Raw genomic sequence first — 17,411 nt, forward strand, 5'->3', positions numbered from 1 at the left:
TCAGATATTTATTCGATATACTTTTATAAAATTTACGTTTGCTTAGCAGTAAATAGTTTGCGGTAATAGTTTTATGTAAATTCATATTTTTATGAACATAATTAAAGAAATGAAAGCAAAGTAGAGAGTTATTTGACTCGCTAAATATTATAATGTGTATTTTATAGATATTTTATATGTTTTTGCATATTCTGCATATCTTTTTATCTTGTTTACATCTTGCCTTTAAATTTCCCATAAATATGTATGCCAGAGAAGAGTCAGGAACAGGGTTGTGGGCGTTTGATAGACCTCCCTTGGAGTTGGCCAGCGTTGTGTTATAACGAAGATACGGCCTGATCCAACGAGTATGAACACTACCGATTCGACAATCAACAGCGGCGATTAGGCACTCGCGACACTAGTGATAATGGTCTTAGGTTCGATAACGAATCCACGGTCAACGGGAGGGTAGGTATACTTGCTCTAACTCAAACGTGTACTACTCCCTTCGCCGATGAGATCTCGAGAAAGAATGAATTTTCGTCCCAATGACGCTACCGAGGCCAACTATGGTGGGGTGTCTAAGTACACAAGATCCTCGGATCGACGTCGCTGTCGATTGGTCGATTTAAGACAAAAGTTGCCTGTCCGTTTGCACAAATCTTAATTGCCGAAAAACCCAGGTTTTATAGCGGGTCCTCGGGCTAACCAGACTTGTGCTGTGTACGTGCCTCAACATCAGATATTCATTGTCCGAAGGAACCGTTGGCATGTTTTACTGTCGAGTACCTCTATGGGTATTTCCTTTAGTGAGGGTCATAACATCGCTCCGCACCTTTGTTAGACGGAGCGTCCGTCCCGTTGACCGCGGCTACGTTCGGCGACTGATGGTCACCTTGAGCCCAAGTTTATTATCACAAATCGCAAACAAGTACAATTGGGCAGAATGACGGCAAATTGTTTAATTACAACTGTAAACTTTAATTACGATTTTACGGATTTTTCCGGAGTTCCAGGGGAAGGTCCGGTGTCCTTCCATCTCCGACATGTATATAAACATTCGCAGTTGAATAATCATTTACGAAACTACTACTTTTCATACAACTCATAGTTTCATATTTTTAAATAATTTCCACTGGAAGTAATTTTCTCATGAATAATATTTCTCTTACAAAAGAGTTAGATTGCGTTTTTAAATAAGGTAAACCGTAATACGAAGTGACTGATTTGCGACACGAGTATTGTCCTAGGTAAATGGCGACAGTCAAACAGATCGTTTGGATCATAGGCCGCAATTTGTCGTTTGCAGTTTACCACAATGTCACGTTTGCGCTTGAAATATCCATCGTAACACCAATCTCGTACATTATAACGTGTCGTATTTACAATTGTTGCACCGTTGTTGGTTTCAGTGTAGGTCATACGTATCATAAATATGCTGCGTGATTTTTAATCGATAGCACCAGAATATGATATAGTTACGATATGGTAACTATTTACTCGCTCGGTTTTAACAAAAGTCTGTGCACAAATATGAGGGAAAATGTAAAATAAAAAACAAATATACAATAAATGTGAATCTAAAACTCATACTATGCAGCGCAATTAAAACAGCAATGTAACCGTAAAAACTAAATATGAAGCAGCAGTATAATGTTTCTATTTGTACCTATTTATTTATTTTATACTCATTTTTAATAACGCATTTGTAACATATTAATATGTGACTGATTTTTTTGTCTCAAGAATACGTTATACAATTATGCAATATTTTAATGAACAGAATTATATGTACAATGTTTGATTGCAAAGGTCGAAGGGTAAAGGTCAGACAGGGCCTCTACACGATTTTACAGAGTTAAAGAATGGAAAGTAACAGCTGTGTGATGCATAGTAAGAACAAAATGTTTTATGAGAATTAAAATGTATGAAGTATAAGTAGATCATTATAATTTAAACATAATTTAAACTGATTTTAACATCAAGGGTATTGTATAATTTTTTTAATTCAATCAAGTGATTTGAGTTTCAGTAAAGCTTCCTCTTTCTCGTGCTTCTTTCCTCGTTTTCAATTTTGATGCATTTCGAACTTATCGTTTATTTATTCAAAACATCTCATTGTGTAGCCATGCTGATTCAATTGAATATTTAAATTGGAATTTCAAGAAACGACGAAAGACGTAAAAGCGTTTCCGCGTCGATGTACATGTAGTTTACTGAATAAACTGCGAACGAAGCAGAAATATTGCAGTTTCAAATGAAGTTAAGATCAATTTTATCGTAGTAATATATTTTGTTATTACAAAGAGTACAAGAAGGAAATAAAAAAAATGTATAATGATATTTGTGACTTTAATAAAATTACTTTTCAATGTTGATACGCTATATTTGATCAAGTTCCACTTTTTAATATCGTTATTTGCTATAACGTCGTTTCGATCTTCAAATTTCGATCTTTATGGAACATAGATTTTGTAAGACTTTTCTAAGATAATTTAAACTTCCAATATCGCTTTTATAACGAAACTTAATTCGATAAATAGAAAATGACAACTTGAAATAACGAAAATGCACATTTTCAAGAACTTGCAAATAAAATATGTTGTCGCTAGTTATTTTTAAATAATACTCGAAGTAATATAGAACGTTCTAAAGACTCTCGAGTCATTATTCTTCGTGTAATTGGTGAAATGTCCACTATAATGTTCCAATTTCGTTCGATTTTCTTAGGATTGTAATTTAGTGACTACACAATCTTTATACTACAATAAACTTGAATTATAACAAAAATTTACTATGCCTCCTGCTGCTTATTACCTCGCGTCAAAAATATTGATGAAAAGATGGTGTCAACAAATTTATAGCGTTTTAATGCAGAAAAATGAACCATTGTCAGATGCATCGCAATTTTCTTACACGTTTTCTCGATGTTAAATTAAAAACAATTTGAACATGCTACGTATAACCAAGCCATTTCTAAATAGTATATGTCAGCCTACGAATATTTAAAAAAATGTTTAGTAAGCTTGTAACAGTACTAACATATAAACAAAAATAGAGGAAAAGATATTTTTAATAAAAAAAAGGGAAGGTTCCAAACTATTGAGAATTAATGAAATTTCAAATAGAGGATAATGGTCAAAGGGCCATAACTGTTCCTTCTATAATGTCACGAAAACAGTGGTTTTGATACTTGAGTGTTTCAAGCCTGGAATTCACACGTCTGGATTATTTATTCACTGGTGACTGCGAATACCACTACTCACGGAATCGATGGCTACGTAAATATTGAAAGAAGATCTGCTCCAGTGAAAGTTCTTGCACCTATTAATTCTTTAGTATGCTCTCAGCGATGTTTGGTATCTTAAAAATACTTTACAACGAAACATACATGAAAATTTGTTTTACCTTCTATTGGGACTATATTAACTTTAACTTCTTGTGTTTAATGAGGTTTCTTTAACAAAGTATTCAGAATTGTCTCTGAGAGAACGGTTAAGATAACTTTTATATTAATACTTTTTATATTATGTATTTATATCTGGGGAAAAATGTATTAAAACAATGAATTAATTACTGTGCATCTTACTATGTAACAAAATTTGTATAACCATATGTGACAACTAATTAAGCAAAGTAATCTAAACTTTTTATAATTCTATAAACTCTATAATTATTGCATGACGCGCGAACTTTCGCATTAAAAAATCATGAAAACATGGATTTTTAGATAAAGCGAATGTACAAGAAGGTGACAATAGTGAGATAGCGCTTAATACTATATGTGGAATGTGGAACTCTGTCTGGAACGAGGGCAAAGTTCTAGGATTGTGTCTAATATGCCCTAGGGTTGTGAGACATCGTTCGGCTGGATCCCGGCATTTTAGGATGTCTGGTATGACTATGGAGTCGTGGAACTGCGATCGATACGACCATGGAGACGTGGAAGTAGTATCGATCCACTCTGAGACCAAAGGATTTCTGATGACATCATCTCGTGAATGTAACATCTTGCTAGATAATAAATACTCTAGGAATGCGAAACCACGGTTGGTCGATTTCAAGGGCACAGGACCTTAGTAAACAGCGTTACAGATTTTAACTTCGTGCACAGCAGAAAATTCTGGATGAAGTCTGCTTAACTTTTACAGTCCTCATATCTCATAGCGCACTAAGGTAACTGTTTGAATCATGAAAGTCCCCAGACACTATATTTATTTTTTCGGATATATTATGAGGCCGTCATTCAATAGCATAGTATAATAAGTGTAATAGTTGAATCGCAGAAGTACGTTAACGTGTAGACTACTGTAGAGTATTCGCAGTGTCCGTGAACTTGAAAATTAAATTACGAAATTGTTTCAAAAAGTAGCGTTTCGTCTTTATAAATACAAATACAAGAGCTTCAGATACCGAGTATTATAATACAAAAGTATTTTTATGTATATTACATTAATTTCCTATATAAGGTACTTAAATATTCATATGTATAATTTTTCTACATTAGCAATAACTACCTTGATATATTTATTAGAAACGCTTTCAGTTCCGAAAATAGCATAGCGAAAAGGGTAATAAACATCCGAAGATATGTCAACTATATTGTTATATCGTATTTCATTGTATTTGATAAAAACAATCGAATTGGAAAGAAATATTCCGAGAAAGAAAGGGACAGGATAACAAAGTAATCGATCTTGTTCAGTCATCACAATATTTATTTTAGAATATTCGTAGTCCCTCGCATCGACTCGGTCTACACGTTGTCGAATACGAGGTCATACATAAAAAGTTTTTGTGCTCTATCTTTATGTACAGAGAACGATCACGTTGTGTGTTCGAAAGTTATTACATTCACGTAAGAATGTCTGGCCACCGCCGGCCAAAGTAAATCGAGTTGTTTCGCGCGAGGTATCATCTTCAATGACCGTATTCGTTCTGCTTCTGGCGTACATCGAAAAACTGAAATCGCGAAGTCTCGACGTGTCGCTCGCCTACGCTTCGACGTCAACGTAATAATGAAGTTATCGATTGTAGTATCAAAAATACACGGTGGACAAAATTATACCTTTTGTGTTTTTCTATTGTATTGGTTTCGATATCGGGACTGTCGCTCGTATCATCGGGCAAAAAACTTTTGTGCTTTCGGGCCATTTTTACCGCCGATCGAAAGAAATATCGGCGACACACAATTCTCTGTTATTTCTAAATTCGGGTCACGCATTTCTACCCATTGGATTGTCTTCTGTGTGAATCACAACGTACCTTTTGAATCGAAATATTATTTGTAGTACCTAATTCCATTCAGCGTCGGCATATCTTTGTCTCGTATTTTCGTATGCGGCAAACGTTTCCACACAGCTAATCTTCTTGTTTTACGGTCATGCTTTATTTATCATCCGTGTCGTGGCTTGTTTTGTTCAGCTAAACGAGAACGAGATTCTCAAGAGTATATTAGTTTCTTCTGATCTATTTAGCAAATGAGAAAATTAACATATTTTAATGAGTTTATTCGACTTATGTGAAAAGTAATAATTATATAAGGAGAAGATTTTTGTGAGAAATATAATTTTATAAATTATATCTTGAACTTTTATTTTTACTTCTTGGTGTGACTAATTAAAGAACAAGTAGGATTGTGCAAAGAATAATTCGATTCTTTACTCCTTATATTATTATAGTCGATTTTATTATTAAATTGATTCAATAAAATTTCTTTAATTATTATATCCTTACGTATTCCATTAAATCGTACTTTATTTACTTCATTGATGAATTTTAGTGTATTCATTTTAACGTTAGAATTTCGCTACATGAAAAAATAACTAAATTTAAATTACACCATGAAATTTACATTTGTATATATCGGTTTAAATTTTTGTCGATCTATCCACAATTCGGATATTGTTTAATCGCCCGATTTTACGAGCGACTCGACAATGCAAAATGACATAATGTAAACGTTCGTGAAATGATCATACATACTGTAACGTTGATCGTTTCTTTTTTTTTTTTTTTTTTATTTCTCCAGCTGATCTTCACGCGCACGCACGAAAGCAGAGATACAATAGAGATTTACGTATTTCCGAGTTTCTAGGAGACGGTGTCCTAAAATTGTTACGCGTTATTCTCTAACTTTTATTCCCTAAGACATCATTTTTAACTATAACGACATCGATGACGTATGTTATTCTCGTTTATCGCATGATTACAATGCTTATCTTCTATTCTGTTGCTTTCTTTTTTTTTTTTTTTGCTTTGTTCTACTTTCCTTTCTGCCGTTCTTGATCATTCGTAACAAATCCGAGAAAGAAAGTCAAACTCAGATGCTTCTTAAAATTTCCGCTTCGAAACATCGTTATTGCTCGGATCAAACGAATAGGAATTCAATTAGCAATTTCGTCGCAAATATATGTATTTACACCGAATAAAGATTCGTCGATAGCGATTCGATTATCGAGGAACAACGATATCTTTTAGGATAGCAATTTCTACGCTTTGGATAAGAACGTCGTTTCAAAGAATTCAATATAAACGACCTATCTTCGCAGCTCGTAGACAGCTTAAAGAGATTACGGGGTATCAACCTTTAAAGTACTTTTTAAACTTTCTTTTTAGCTTCTTCTCTGTACTTTGAAACAGCATTTTATGACCTCGCCATTTTTCTGTTATTATTCTACGATTCTATTATAAGTGAAAATATCGTAGAACCCTTTTATTTTCACGTTTTTTTTCCATATTAATGTATGTTTCCGCGTCATATAGAATTATTTACAAATTCTCCAATATTAATCTTACAGTATGAAATTACCACTGTACTATTTGCGTAAATTGCGGTGTGTAATCTGACCTTTCAGCAAAATTTTTCCTGTATTTCATTTCACATTAAATACAACACGATGAGTACTTTTATCGTGAACATATTTATCTTATCAACTCTAGTTTGGTCATTAATTTCTCGATATTCGTACTTTAAAGGTTGCATCCAGCGATTTGCAATTTGAAGGAATTCGTTCACGTGAATCAAAACGTTAATTCTTGTCTAAACCCTTATACTCGATTTAATGCACATCTAAAGCAGCGATTTCCAAACGTACATTTATTTATTCTTTTCTATCGACTTTTAAAATTCTCGTGTAAATATCATTTTCCCTTTAACTTGTTTGGAAATCTCTGCAAGGGAGGAAACAATCTTTTCCATCAAAGAGATCGTGTCCTTGACACATGAGTGATCTTTACCGACAAACACCCTAATATATGTATTTTTGATTCGTGTCACATACAAATAGTTCGCATAAGAAACGTCTAGGATTGTCTAGCTAATGATACGTTTTCCATCCCTGGTTCGAAACGGTGTCAGTTCGTCGCGAAATCGAACGAACAATGAGCTTGATAATGTTGGGCTTCGCGTGGCACGATTTAACCCTTCGTTTCACGCTATTAACGTAAAATTTGTATTCGATTTATCAGTGAAAACGACTACATTTTGTTAATGGTAAGAAACAGATTTCAAATTTTGTAAAGAATAATAATGTCAATTAAATTTGTTTAACTTTTATGCTTGTACTTTAGAAATTTCTATTCGAAGATTGATCGATGATTAAAAATTTGTGAGTTAAGAGAGAGAAAGAATTTTCTAACTTAATATGGTTAAAGATAAATGAAGGCGATAGTAGAGGATCTAATTCAATAAATTAAAGATGAGGTAAAGGAAGAAGTCTTAGATTGAACAACGTCAAAGTATTATTATAATGTGTTGTTGGTTCGAAGAAAATACATAGAGCATGAGAAAAAATTAAAATATACGGAAATTTTGTTAATCGAGAATAATTAGAGGATGAAGAAAAGATGCAGGTTGAAAAAAGAGGAAACAGAATCCATTGAGACTGCTTGAAAGAAGAAGGGTGAAATTAAAAGAAATAAGAATACAACGCAATCTAGCTGATTCGGTACACTTGAAAATGTGAAGTAAAGTAAGAAGTTTAAATAGAAGATAAGAGGGATGAAACTTAAATTAAAAAAAATAAGATTGCGATGAAACCGTAATAATTTGAAATAATTGAATATGAAAATGAGAGAAGGTAAAGATATCGAAGAATGCTGAATTAAAACAGAAAGATATCAACTTAAAATCCGAGACGCAGAAAGTTTAAATTGATTCAAGATGATAAAAATACGGGAAAGCTCACTAATACCGAATAACTGAAGATTTAAAAAAAAGCAATTTAGAGAATCTTAAATTCAAACAAACTTCGGATAATCCAAAGTAGCTTAGAGAGGGAGAAAAAGATTCAAATTAGGGGGATTGAAAACACTGTAAAACCTTTTTAATCTGGAAAATCTGTGAAGGATGGTATAGGAAGAAGGCTAAATTACACGAAGGGAAGAAAGTGCACATTAGCTAATAATGATGAAGGAGTTGAAGGTAAAATAAATTATAGGTTTTGCATAAATACATTATACATTTTCTTGTAGGTGTTTTTGTCGATACGAGTTTATAAAATAAATTTATAACAGAAAATGTAATGTATGTATTCGCGTATCATGTATTTTCAGTAACAGAACCTAAATATCGTAAAATTCGTCCTTAATAAAACATATTTAATTTGTAAGGTTTATATTTGTTTTCTCATTATTTATTTTCGCTCTTGGAAAAATGAAAAAGTTTAAAACAATTTCTCCATAATTTATATTTTCTAAAAAAATAGTTAAATAATTTGTTTTCCAATTAAATTATTACCTTGAAGCGAAGAGCTAAACGAACAACACGGCAATTATCACGGTAAATTGTGATAAATCGTGTGGAAATAGGTAGAGCTAGTAGCATTCATTACAATCTATTCAATTGATGATTTTACATTGTTTCCTAGGTATATGTATTTTCACTGGGCTCCATTTCGTAGATCCAGGTAACGTTCGTGGCAATTATTGTGTTAATTTATGCTAAGCTTAATTTTCCATCGGGTCGCAACTTCAGAGAAACATCGCTGCGCCATAAACAATGATTGCAATTACAATTTTTCATCATCTACGTAAGCAACTTCTTAAGTATGTTCACAAAAATAACAGTTTTTCTCGAATTTATTTTATTCTATAATCTATCAAATTTTGTGAAAAATCATAAAACACGAGTTTTATGGATTATAACAATTGAAATTAACGAGTTGCTGAGTATGTGAAGCAAACATGTTTAGTGATATATTTATAACAATTATGCGCAACTCTTCCCTTTAATTCAATTATTACTAGTTTGAGAATATACATATCTCTTTTTAAAGTGATTCTATCTTTTTCTAAAATTTCAAGTTTATTTCTTTACAATTAATTTTGTACTTAAATTGAATATCAAAAAGATTGTTTGTACATTTCAAATTATCTTTCAGATTGTTGCTATTATTTGGTAGGTACTTACCAGCAAACGTTTACAAATATGAGATATTTTTAGCTGCTATTCTAATAAATATTAGAGACACAATAGTTACAAGCAAGTTTTTAATGATTATGGCGATAATTATTCAGCAGCTATTGATAGTAGCTGCAAACTCGTACTCATAATTTTTAACAACAGTCGCTAGTTTCCTAATCAATGATGGTCATCAGTGAATACGATTGCGATTAGTGACAACTACAGATAATTATTATTGATTTGTCTAATTCCTTCACTGTTGACCACCAGTTTTCAACATTTAATACAATTTGAATATAACATAACAAATATACATATTTTACGCAAATAAATTATTATATACGAAATAAATAAATAAAAATGTAATAATTTTACAATACTAGTAATCGTAATTAATCTTTGGTATATGTTACTATGCTATAATTTATATAATAATTTATTTTTACAATAATCATTCGATTTTCTAAAATGTAACACATGGTGCAACATGTATTATCACTCTCACTATTATTATATGTGTAATAAATACTATAATATTAGTAAAGTACAATAAACTTTTTGGTAGGATAAAATACTCAGAGATAACGTAACAATACGGTCGTATACAAAAATATCGCTTCATAATACTGTCAAATATCATTTCTATAAAGTTTCGACCCGATCGCGTCTAAGGTATTTGGTTCTATAATCGAATTACTCTCTCCATGAATTTATAGCCGTTTATTGGAATGAATCTCTTTGTTAGCACCATGCACGATTATACCTACATAATTACGTAATATTTATATGTTTTTAATAGCACGGGTCTACCAGTGACGGTATATTTGCCAACAGTGTTTAGCCACACTAACAATATTTTGCGTGCGTTCAGACATCTTTTGCTCTCATTCGTTTTTTAAATATGAAAGTTCTTGGATGATGTAAGAAATCATAAGAGATGAACCATTTTGAAGTGTTTATTATAATAAATTTAAATAAATTTCAAATACTAAAATTCATTTATTTAAATTTATTTAAATTCATTCATTTAAATGTATTTATTTAAATGAATTGAAATAATGATTATTATGTGCATGAGAAACTTGCATGATCGAATGTATTTTCACGAAAACTATCTAAAATTTGTTGTAACACGTTTGTAATGCAATTTTATTACTCGTCTAACCACGAACCTCCTTTTCTTACGATTTGATTTACCTTCAAAAAGATTCAGGTCAGGATATAGTAGTTGAGTCGGCTTTTCTTCCACATTTGCCTCTCGCCTACACGCGTTCCAACGAATTCACGTTCGAATGGCTGAATTTCGCGTTCACACTTAACTTGTACTATGCTTTTTCGAATCCAGCACGAGTATAAAGGTGAATCGTAGCTACTTTTTGCGAGCCTGTTCTGCTGAATAGATGCATTAGCCCTATATCGATAAGAAAAGAACTAAAGAATAAATTTTTATTCGATTTTGGTTAAATAAATTGACTAAAAGTCGACAATTCTATTTATCCTGCTTGTCACACCGTCGTAGTTGTGAACTAAGGTGTGGTGCTCTGATTTTTGAAGAAAAACCTTGAGAATATATTTCTCATGTCCAAAAGAGTTTTTAAATAGAATGAACTGACTGGAAGGCGATGGTGCAATTTATCTTACTTGCCACGCTTTCATAGTTCCGAAGTGACTGGTAGTAAACTAGTTTTTGAAATACATATCGACGAAGGTTTGACAACTTAGAAAGATGTATTTTAACTTGAAACTTTGACTTGAACGTGACGTTGATTGCAACTTTCTCACACGTTTTTAGTAAGAAATCATTTAACGCTTTCATCTTTTTCAATAAAAAATGAAGAAAACTTCAAAAGAATATCGTAGTTAATATAAGATCTGATGGAACAAGGATAATAGGTTTTTTAGTTTATAATTTGCAATATATTGATAGAATATTAGTAATTAGAAATTAAAACAATTTGACGTAAGTATAGGTATTTTAATTGTCAAGAGCTACTATTATATCTATGATGTAATGAAAGGTTGTAAAAGCATGGTGATAAATTAAAGAATTAATGTTGTAAAATTAGAAAGGTGTAAAGTTACGTAATATCAACATTCTATGTATAAAGATAACGCGTTGTTGATAAAACTGAGTAATTTGGATATCTCACGCAATGTGTACTTATTTTTATCTAGCACGTCGTAATATCATGGTCAGTAAGCTTGTGACACGTTTGTCGATATGTTCCCCTGAAGTAGTAAAGTTTCAAGCGTTTTTGCTTATCAATAATGCCAACTGCGTTGTGTAATGTTAAAATATCTTTATTGTATGAAATAAACTTAATTGTCTTCTACGCATATCTGTGTGATATGATAATTTTGTTAGCCTCTAAACGAAGGTTGTAAAATAGTGTATCTAAAAATGTTTTATGCAGGACCATGGAGGTTACACTCCATAGAATAAAATCGTAGTTAAAAACATAGAACAAAGTTACTTCTGCAATATAATTCAGAATTTTTTATTCAAAAAATTCGAATGAAAGTTTTTAAGATATTCCTTAAATTATCACCGATCCTGTCTAATAGACGAAATGATAATCACCGTCACGATATTCAACAGCTTAAGCGAACTATTACCGCTTGGCTCTGCATCATTCGATCGACGAGTGATTACCATGAAGAGATTCGCGTGTGCCAAGCTCGTGACCGAACGCATTATCGACCGTAACCAAAATTTCGGATTAGATTCCGCCGGTTTGACTTCGATCGGAATTAAACCGACTCTAACTATTCCTAATGTCTCGCAAATTTCATTGCTGCCTCTCTGCACGCCATTACTTGGCCGCTATCTAAGAGAATTGGCCACACAACGTTAATAGTTCGATCTGTAATCAGTATGATGCATTAAAGGAAGTTTCTCCTTCGATTTTATTACTTTTCAATGACTTGAGTTGATCATGCAATATGAATATAGGTACATAATATTACATTTTCTTTACTTTCTTCTGTATTCTATTTTATTGGAAGTTGTTTCAAACGTGTGCTATTGAGATTTTTAATATCAATTTTATCGAACAAATTTTCTTGAAATTTTATGAAATTTTTATGAAATTTTATTATTCTGTCTTTATTTTCATTTCGCGCTTGAAAAGATTGTCATGACGCGAATGTTTTACCTATTGGTTTACAAAAATCACAGAGCTTTCTGAACTATCGTAAAAATGTGTTTATTTGAGAATCATAGCTTTTTGTTATTTTTTTATTTTTCGACGAGATTGGTTTTGATGTTTGGTTATATACGCCGCGGTAGTGGATACGGGTAAACCACGCGGATTTGATTTGGTTACAGTTTGACTTTTCAACTCGTGTTCTGTTGTTGATTTAAGTCGACTATACTCTGGCTATATTTATTTTTGTTGATTTCAAGTAATTGCGTATACGTATATTTTTTTGATTCTTTCTTCTTATTAATTTTAGTTCTTTTCTAATTATTATTATTCATATTGGAATTAATAATTTTCTTACTTTTTCATTAAAATTAATTATCTTTCTATATTTGCTTTCATTTAATAGCAAAAATAATGTCAAAAAAAGTGATATACTATTGTTTCCATATTTTGTTCACTTATAGTAATCGCATTCCTCTATACAATGCTTTTTCTAAGCATTTCTTAAACTTTTCTCAATCATTGTTCACTTTTCCTCGAAAAATTGTGGTTTTCCATTTTCGCCTTACTTTTTTGTCCTAATTTCTGTTTGTCTGTTCAGATGGGATCCACGAATGAGCGACATAAATTTTTCATTTTCATGAAAATTCCAAGGCATCCGTGTCATCCCGCTGGTAACGCTGAAAATTCAATTCTATCGAGTTCCGATCGATCGTGGTCTGCGGCCGGAGGTTACATTTGAAATTCCTCGACGCACATCGTCATCTACTCTCCTAAATATTTTCATGTTTGTTTCAATTCTGTGCAGAAATTTATCCATTATTTCTTCATTCTTTACTTTATCAGCGTTGTTTGATCTTCTTCTACTACATCGTTATTTCTTTACCACTTAATAATTTCATTATGACTCTTCGTTTTGCACGAAAATAATATCTTTATATTTCTCCAAGATCCTACTTTTAATTTTACTCGACGTAGCTTTTGCCATTTTATCATACGATTATTGGTTTGAAACCAATCTTACCATTTTTCAGGATTTGTTTGACCCAATAATTCCAAGGATACTCAACGATTCAAATGGGAAGCACATACTCGGTAATCGTACTCCAGAGATACAAGAAACCATGGCTCTCGATGGTTTTACTGCTCTCGTGTGTCACGGTTAATTTTCCAACCGGTGATTTGTTTTTCCAATTGACATTTCCCACCGGCACCCATTGTTTGTTCGATTTTCTTTCTTTATATATTAAATACTCCCTTTTCTTGGAGCACTGTTTTTAAGGAAATTGCATTGAAAAAGTTATTACCTAGTAATTCAGCATTCTGAATTATCATTTTTTAAATCATTCGTACCTTTTATCTCTTGTTACGTACAATTTAGTCAGTAACGTTTATACCGGATATTTTAAAGTATAGACTACGAATACACAAGTCCATATCGAAAATTAAATTGTTAAATTGCTATACTGTAATTTCAAAGACTGGCGAAACATCGTCAACTTTATAACAAACTTTTATGTTCCTCTGATTTCATTTATAAGTCGTATTAAGCTAACATCCCTTTCACACTGAATATATGTATTAACCTTGTAACTTTTTTTATTTCAAATTTACATTTTTAAATATAATATAATTCGTTACAATTAATAAGTACTCTACTGCTGAAACAATATAGGGAACTAAATTCAATAAAGTTTCCCTTTCATAAATTACTCTTAAACTTCATTAGTTTCGTGTGTCCCCAATAAATCATTTTATGATTCTTAAAAAGATCAGAATCGCTTAAAACGCACGCCATTTTGCCTTCGTCCTAACCATCTACAATTTCAAGAACCGATTGCACTGGCAGACGCGTTTTCGTACACCTAAATCGGAAGTTCCTATTTTCAAGACATATCTTGTTTTTTTTTCTTTTACTAATTACACACCGTTCAAAATTATCATCGCGACACTACACAGATGAGTTTAGTATCCTTTGTACAATGTTAGAGACCATGATTTCCCATGGAACATGAATTTCTTTCATTCGTATATCATGGACATCACAACAAATAAATGTACTTAATATCGACTCGATCTAACCATCCAAGCTTTCGAGTATTTCGTTCTTGCTTCTCCATGTCGCTTCTCCAATCACATTTAAACCCTAAGAGAATTTCTTTGCTAACTTCTCTTTTTCTCACTCTCCACGTGATCTCAGTCTAGTCGAAGAAGCGTCTGTTCCGCAACACGAGTTCTTGCTCTGCGCCTGTCACTCCACGGAGACAGTACTGGGACGACTTCTTTCCTTACTACGAAACAGAACAGATTCCACGAGGCTCTATTCGGACGTCTGACCACGAGACAATTCGGATCGATCCAGCTGAAAACAGCAAATACACATCGGGGACAAGATGTTCAGACTCTTAGACTTGTCCCAAATGATCTAAGTCGCAATCGATCGCAGCCGCTGATTCTACGTTAACATGCATGATCATCGAACGTACAATGACGATAACGTTTACTTAAATCAATTCGGAGGGAAGTTCTTCTTAGAAATTAGATCTTCAATTCGTCACGGTTAAACTGGTCGAGTATTTTGATTTCCTCGAGCAACATGGTAACGCGACGAACAACAGGTCCACTGAGTAGCCAGTTATTGGAAAATCGAAAGTAGTTAGTTATCTACCAACTTACGAAATAATCTACGATCGGTTTCGTTCGCGAAACCGAGAAGATCGATCGGCTATTAACGTGACAGGGGTCTTTTGACGATGAGTGATCGATCACGGTCGGTCCAGGTTCGTTTCGAGGGTTTCGCGATCGGCTTGGCGATCGACATTACCCCGAGATCACAGGAAGCTTTCGTTTGGAGCGCTCGTGGCGATATCGATCGCCTCGATACCCTGATTGTTGAGACGCTCAGCATCGTCCATCTCGCCGGCTTTGATCTCGCAATTGTTAATAGGATCGCCGTATTGGCTCTGGTAAAACTCCTCCCTCATCATATGGTTCAGATTACTGCAGCGGAAGTATAGGATCTCGCGGAATGGCTTCCTGAAGTCTCTGTTCAAGGTCGCGTAGATGATAGGGTTCAATAGGCTGTTGCAATAACCGAGCCAGAGAAACAGGCTGGATAAAAATGCTGGGATGGCGTCTGGATCCTTGAGGAATGGCCTGACCAGGGCTAACACGAAAAATGGTAGCCAGCAGACGATGAAGGCGCTCATTATAATTCCCAACGTGGTACTGGCCTTCCTCTCTTTCGCCAAGTGGAACCTCAGTTTCTTCTGATGAGGCGAATTCGTCACGCTACAGGTACTGTTCAGGTGGTTTCTCACAATCGTCGACTTGGTCGACACCATCGGTGGCGTAGTCGTCGTGGACGAGGAGAGGATGGGCTTCTCGACCTTCTGCAGCATCGGACATTGAGACTCGTTGCTCTTCCGGGGACCACCAGCGAAACATCGTACCGCGTGGCCGCTACACTGTAACAGAAAGTTGAAGATTTCATGAATTTTTTTTTACGAATGCTTTTTCTTTTCCTATCACATGTATATTCAATGTCACATATATTAATGAGTTATTAGCGACATAAGAGGTAAGGTTCACAGTTTGTTATACAGTTTAACGTGCTTTAGATATTGTAATTGCTTTTATATTGATTCCTTGTTCTTTAAGGTGGGTCTTATGTTAAGGTGTGTAAGTATTTCCAGCAGTATAACAAGTTAGGATAATGTGTTCTACTGTCAGATGTACTGTACATAGTACACGATGGGTGTTCTTCTCTTTTTCCCTTTTGTTTTGTCGTTTGTCAAACATCTTCGATATTCTGTTATTTTAATAATAGTCCGCAGTTTTGTAGCTGTATTTATCCAACGAGTTCGCGGTTCTTTGAAAGTTTAGCTTCTCCACTGGAACTTCTGAACACGTTCTTTTTACGGTGCACGATAGTCGTGCGCGGTCGGATGGATAGCTCGTTGGTATGCGGGGTTCGTGTGTGGTTTGAAGTTCTGTGAGCTTGGAATTTTGAATGAAACGAGTGGGTGAAGAATGGCGCTTTTACCTTCTGAAGACTGAATTGATATCGCCGTTTAAAGGATTAGTGAACAAGTGGCTCTGTATTATGTTTTACAATATAATGTAATAAACACCGAATGGGCAATATAATGATGATATATCGCGGGATTTAATATTTAAAGGAATATACATATTATGCGGAATTCTTATTTGAGAATAATTTTATAATCTGCTTAAAGTAAAACTTTTGGATATATCCATATTACGAAAACGAATAAGATTTATTAATTGGGTTGTAGCTGAACAAATCTCATTAATATAATACGATTATTAAAATATAGTAAATTGCTATAAATTTATGTTATACGCTGAGAAATAATTAAATAATTGTTTTTAACTACATGTTAGAGTTACAATATTTATTTTATAAACTACTTTTTTATGAAATCATTCGACATTTCAATGCGTAAAAAGTTGTGATTTTTCCATGGCTTTAATATACGTAACTCTTTAAAGGGAAACTACGAAAAAAAAGGGAGAAAAGAAAAAAGAAGAAAAGAAAATGAAACTCTTCTTTTCGGAAAATCAAATGTTACAATTAATAAAAAAAAGAAAAGTCAAATATCATAATAGACAAAAATTACAATTAAATTTTCTTCGTCGAAATTAAATGCAATTAAAGCGTTAGCATATAGAAAATACATATGTATAATTGATAGTGAACATATGTGTCGCAATTCGTAAACGTATTCATGAATCACACGCCACAGAATATATTCTCAAATTGAACTCGCAATCTGTGGACATGATAACAATGCGACTGCGGTTCTCGATCCTTCCGGTAGAATAAATCTCCCGTGTATACTGTAGCAACTAGA

At 33.3% G+C, this 17,411-nt stretch overlaps 1 protein-coding gene across 3 annotated transcripts in view; it reads right to left on the reverse strand.

The window, feature by feature from the left end:
• Positions 1–4,679: 4,679 nt before the first annotated feature.
• Positions 4,680–17,411, reverse strand: part of LOC126878330 (5-hydroxytryptamine receptor 1) — a 274,852-nt gene continuing 262,120 nt past the window's right edge. For all 3 annotated transcript variants that reach the window (XM_050641028.1, XM_050641026.1, XM_050641027.1), the window contains one exon: positions 4,680–16,001. In XM_050641028.1, coding sequence (XP_050496985.1) covers positions 15,366–16,001 — 636 coding nt within the window. In that variant the 3' untranslated portion in view covers positions 4,680–15,365. The remainder of the gene's footprint in view (positions 16,002–17,411) is intronic.

The sequence above is a fragment of the Bombus huntii genome, chromosome 2, assembly GCF_024542735.1.
Source record: "Bombus huntii isolate Logan2020A chromosome 2, iyBomHunt1.1, whole genome shotgun sequence".
NCBI lineage: Eukaryota > Metazoa > Arthropoda > Insecta > Hymenoptera > Apidae > Bombus > Bombus huntii.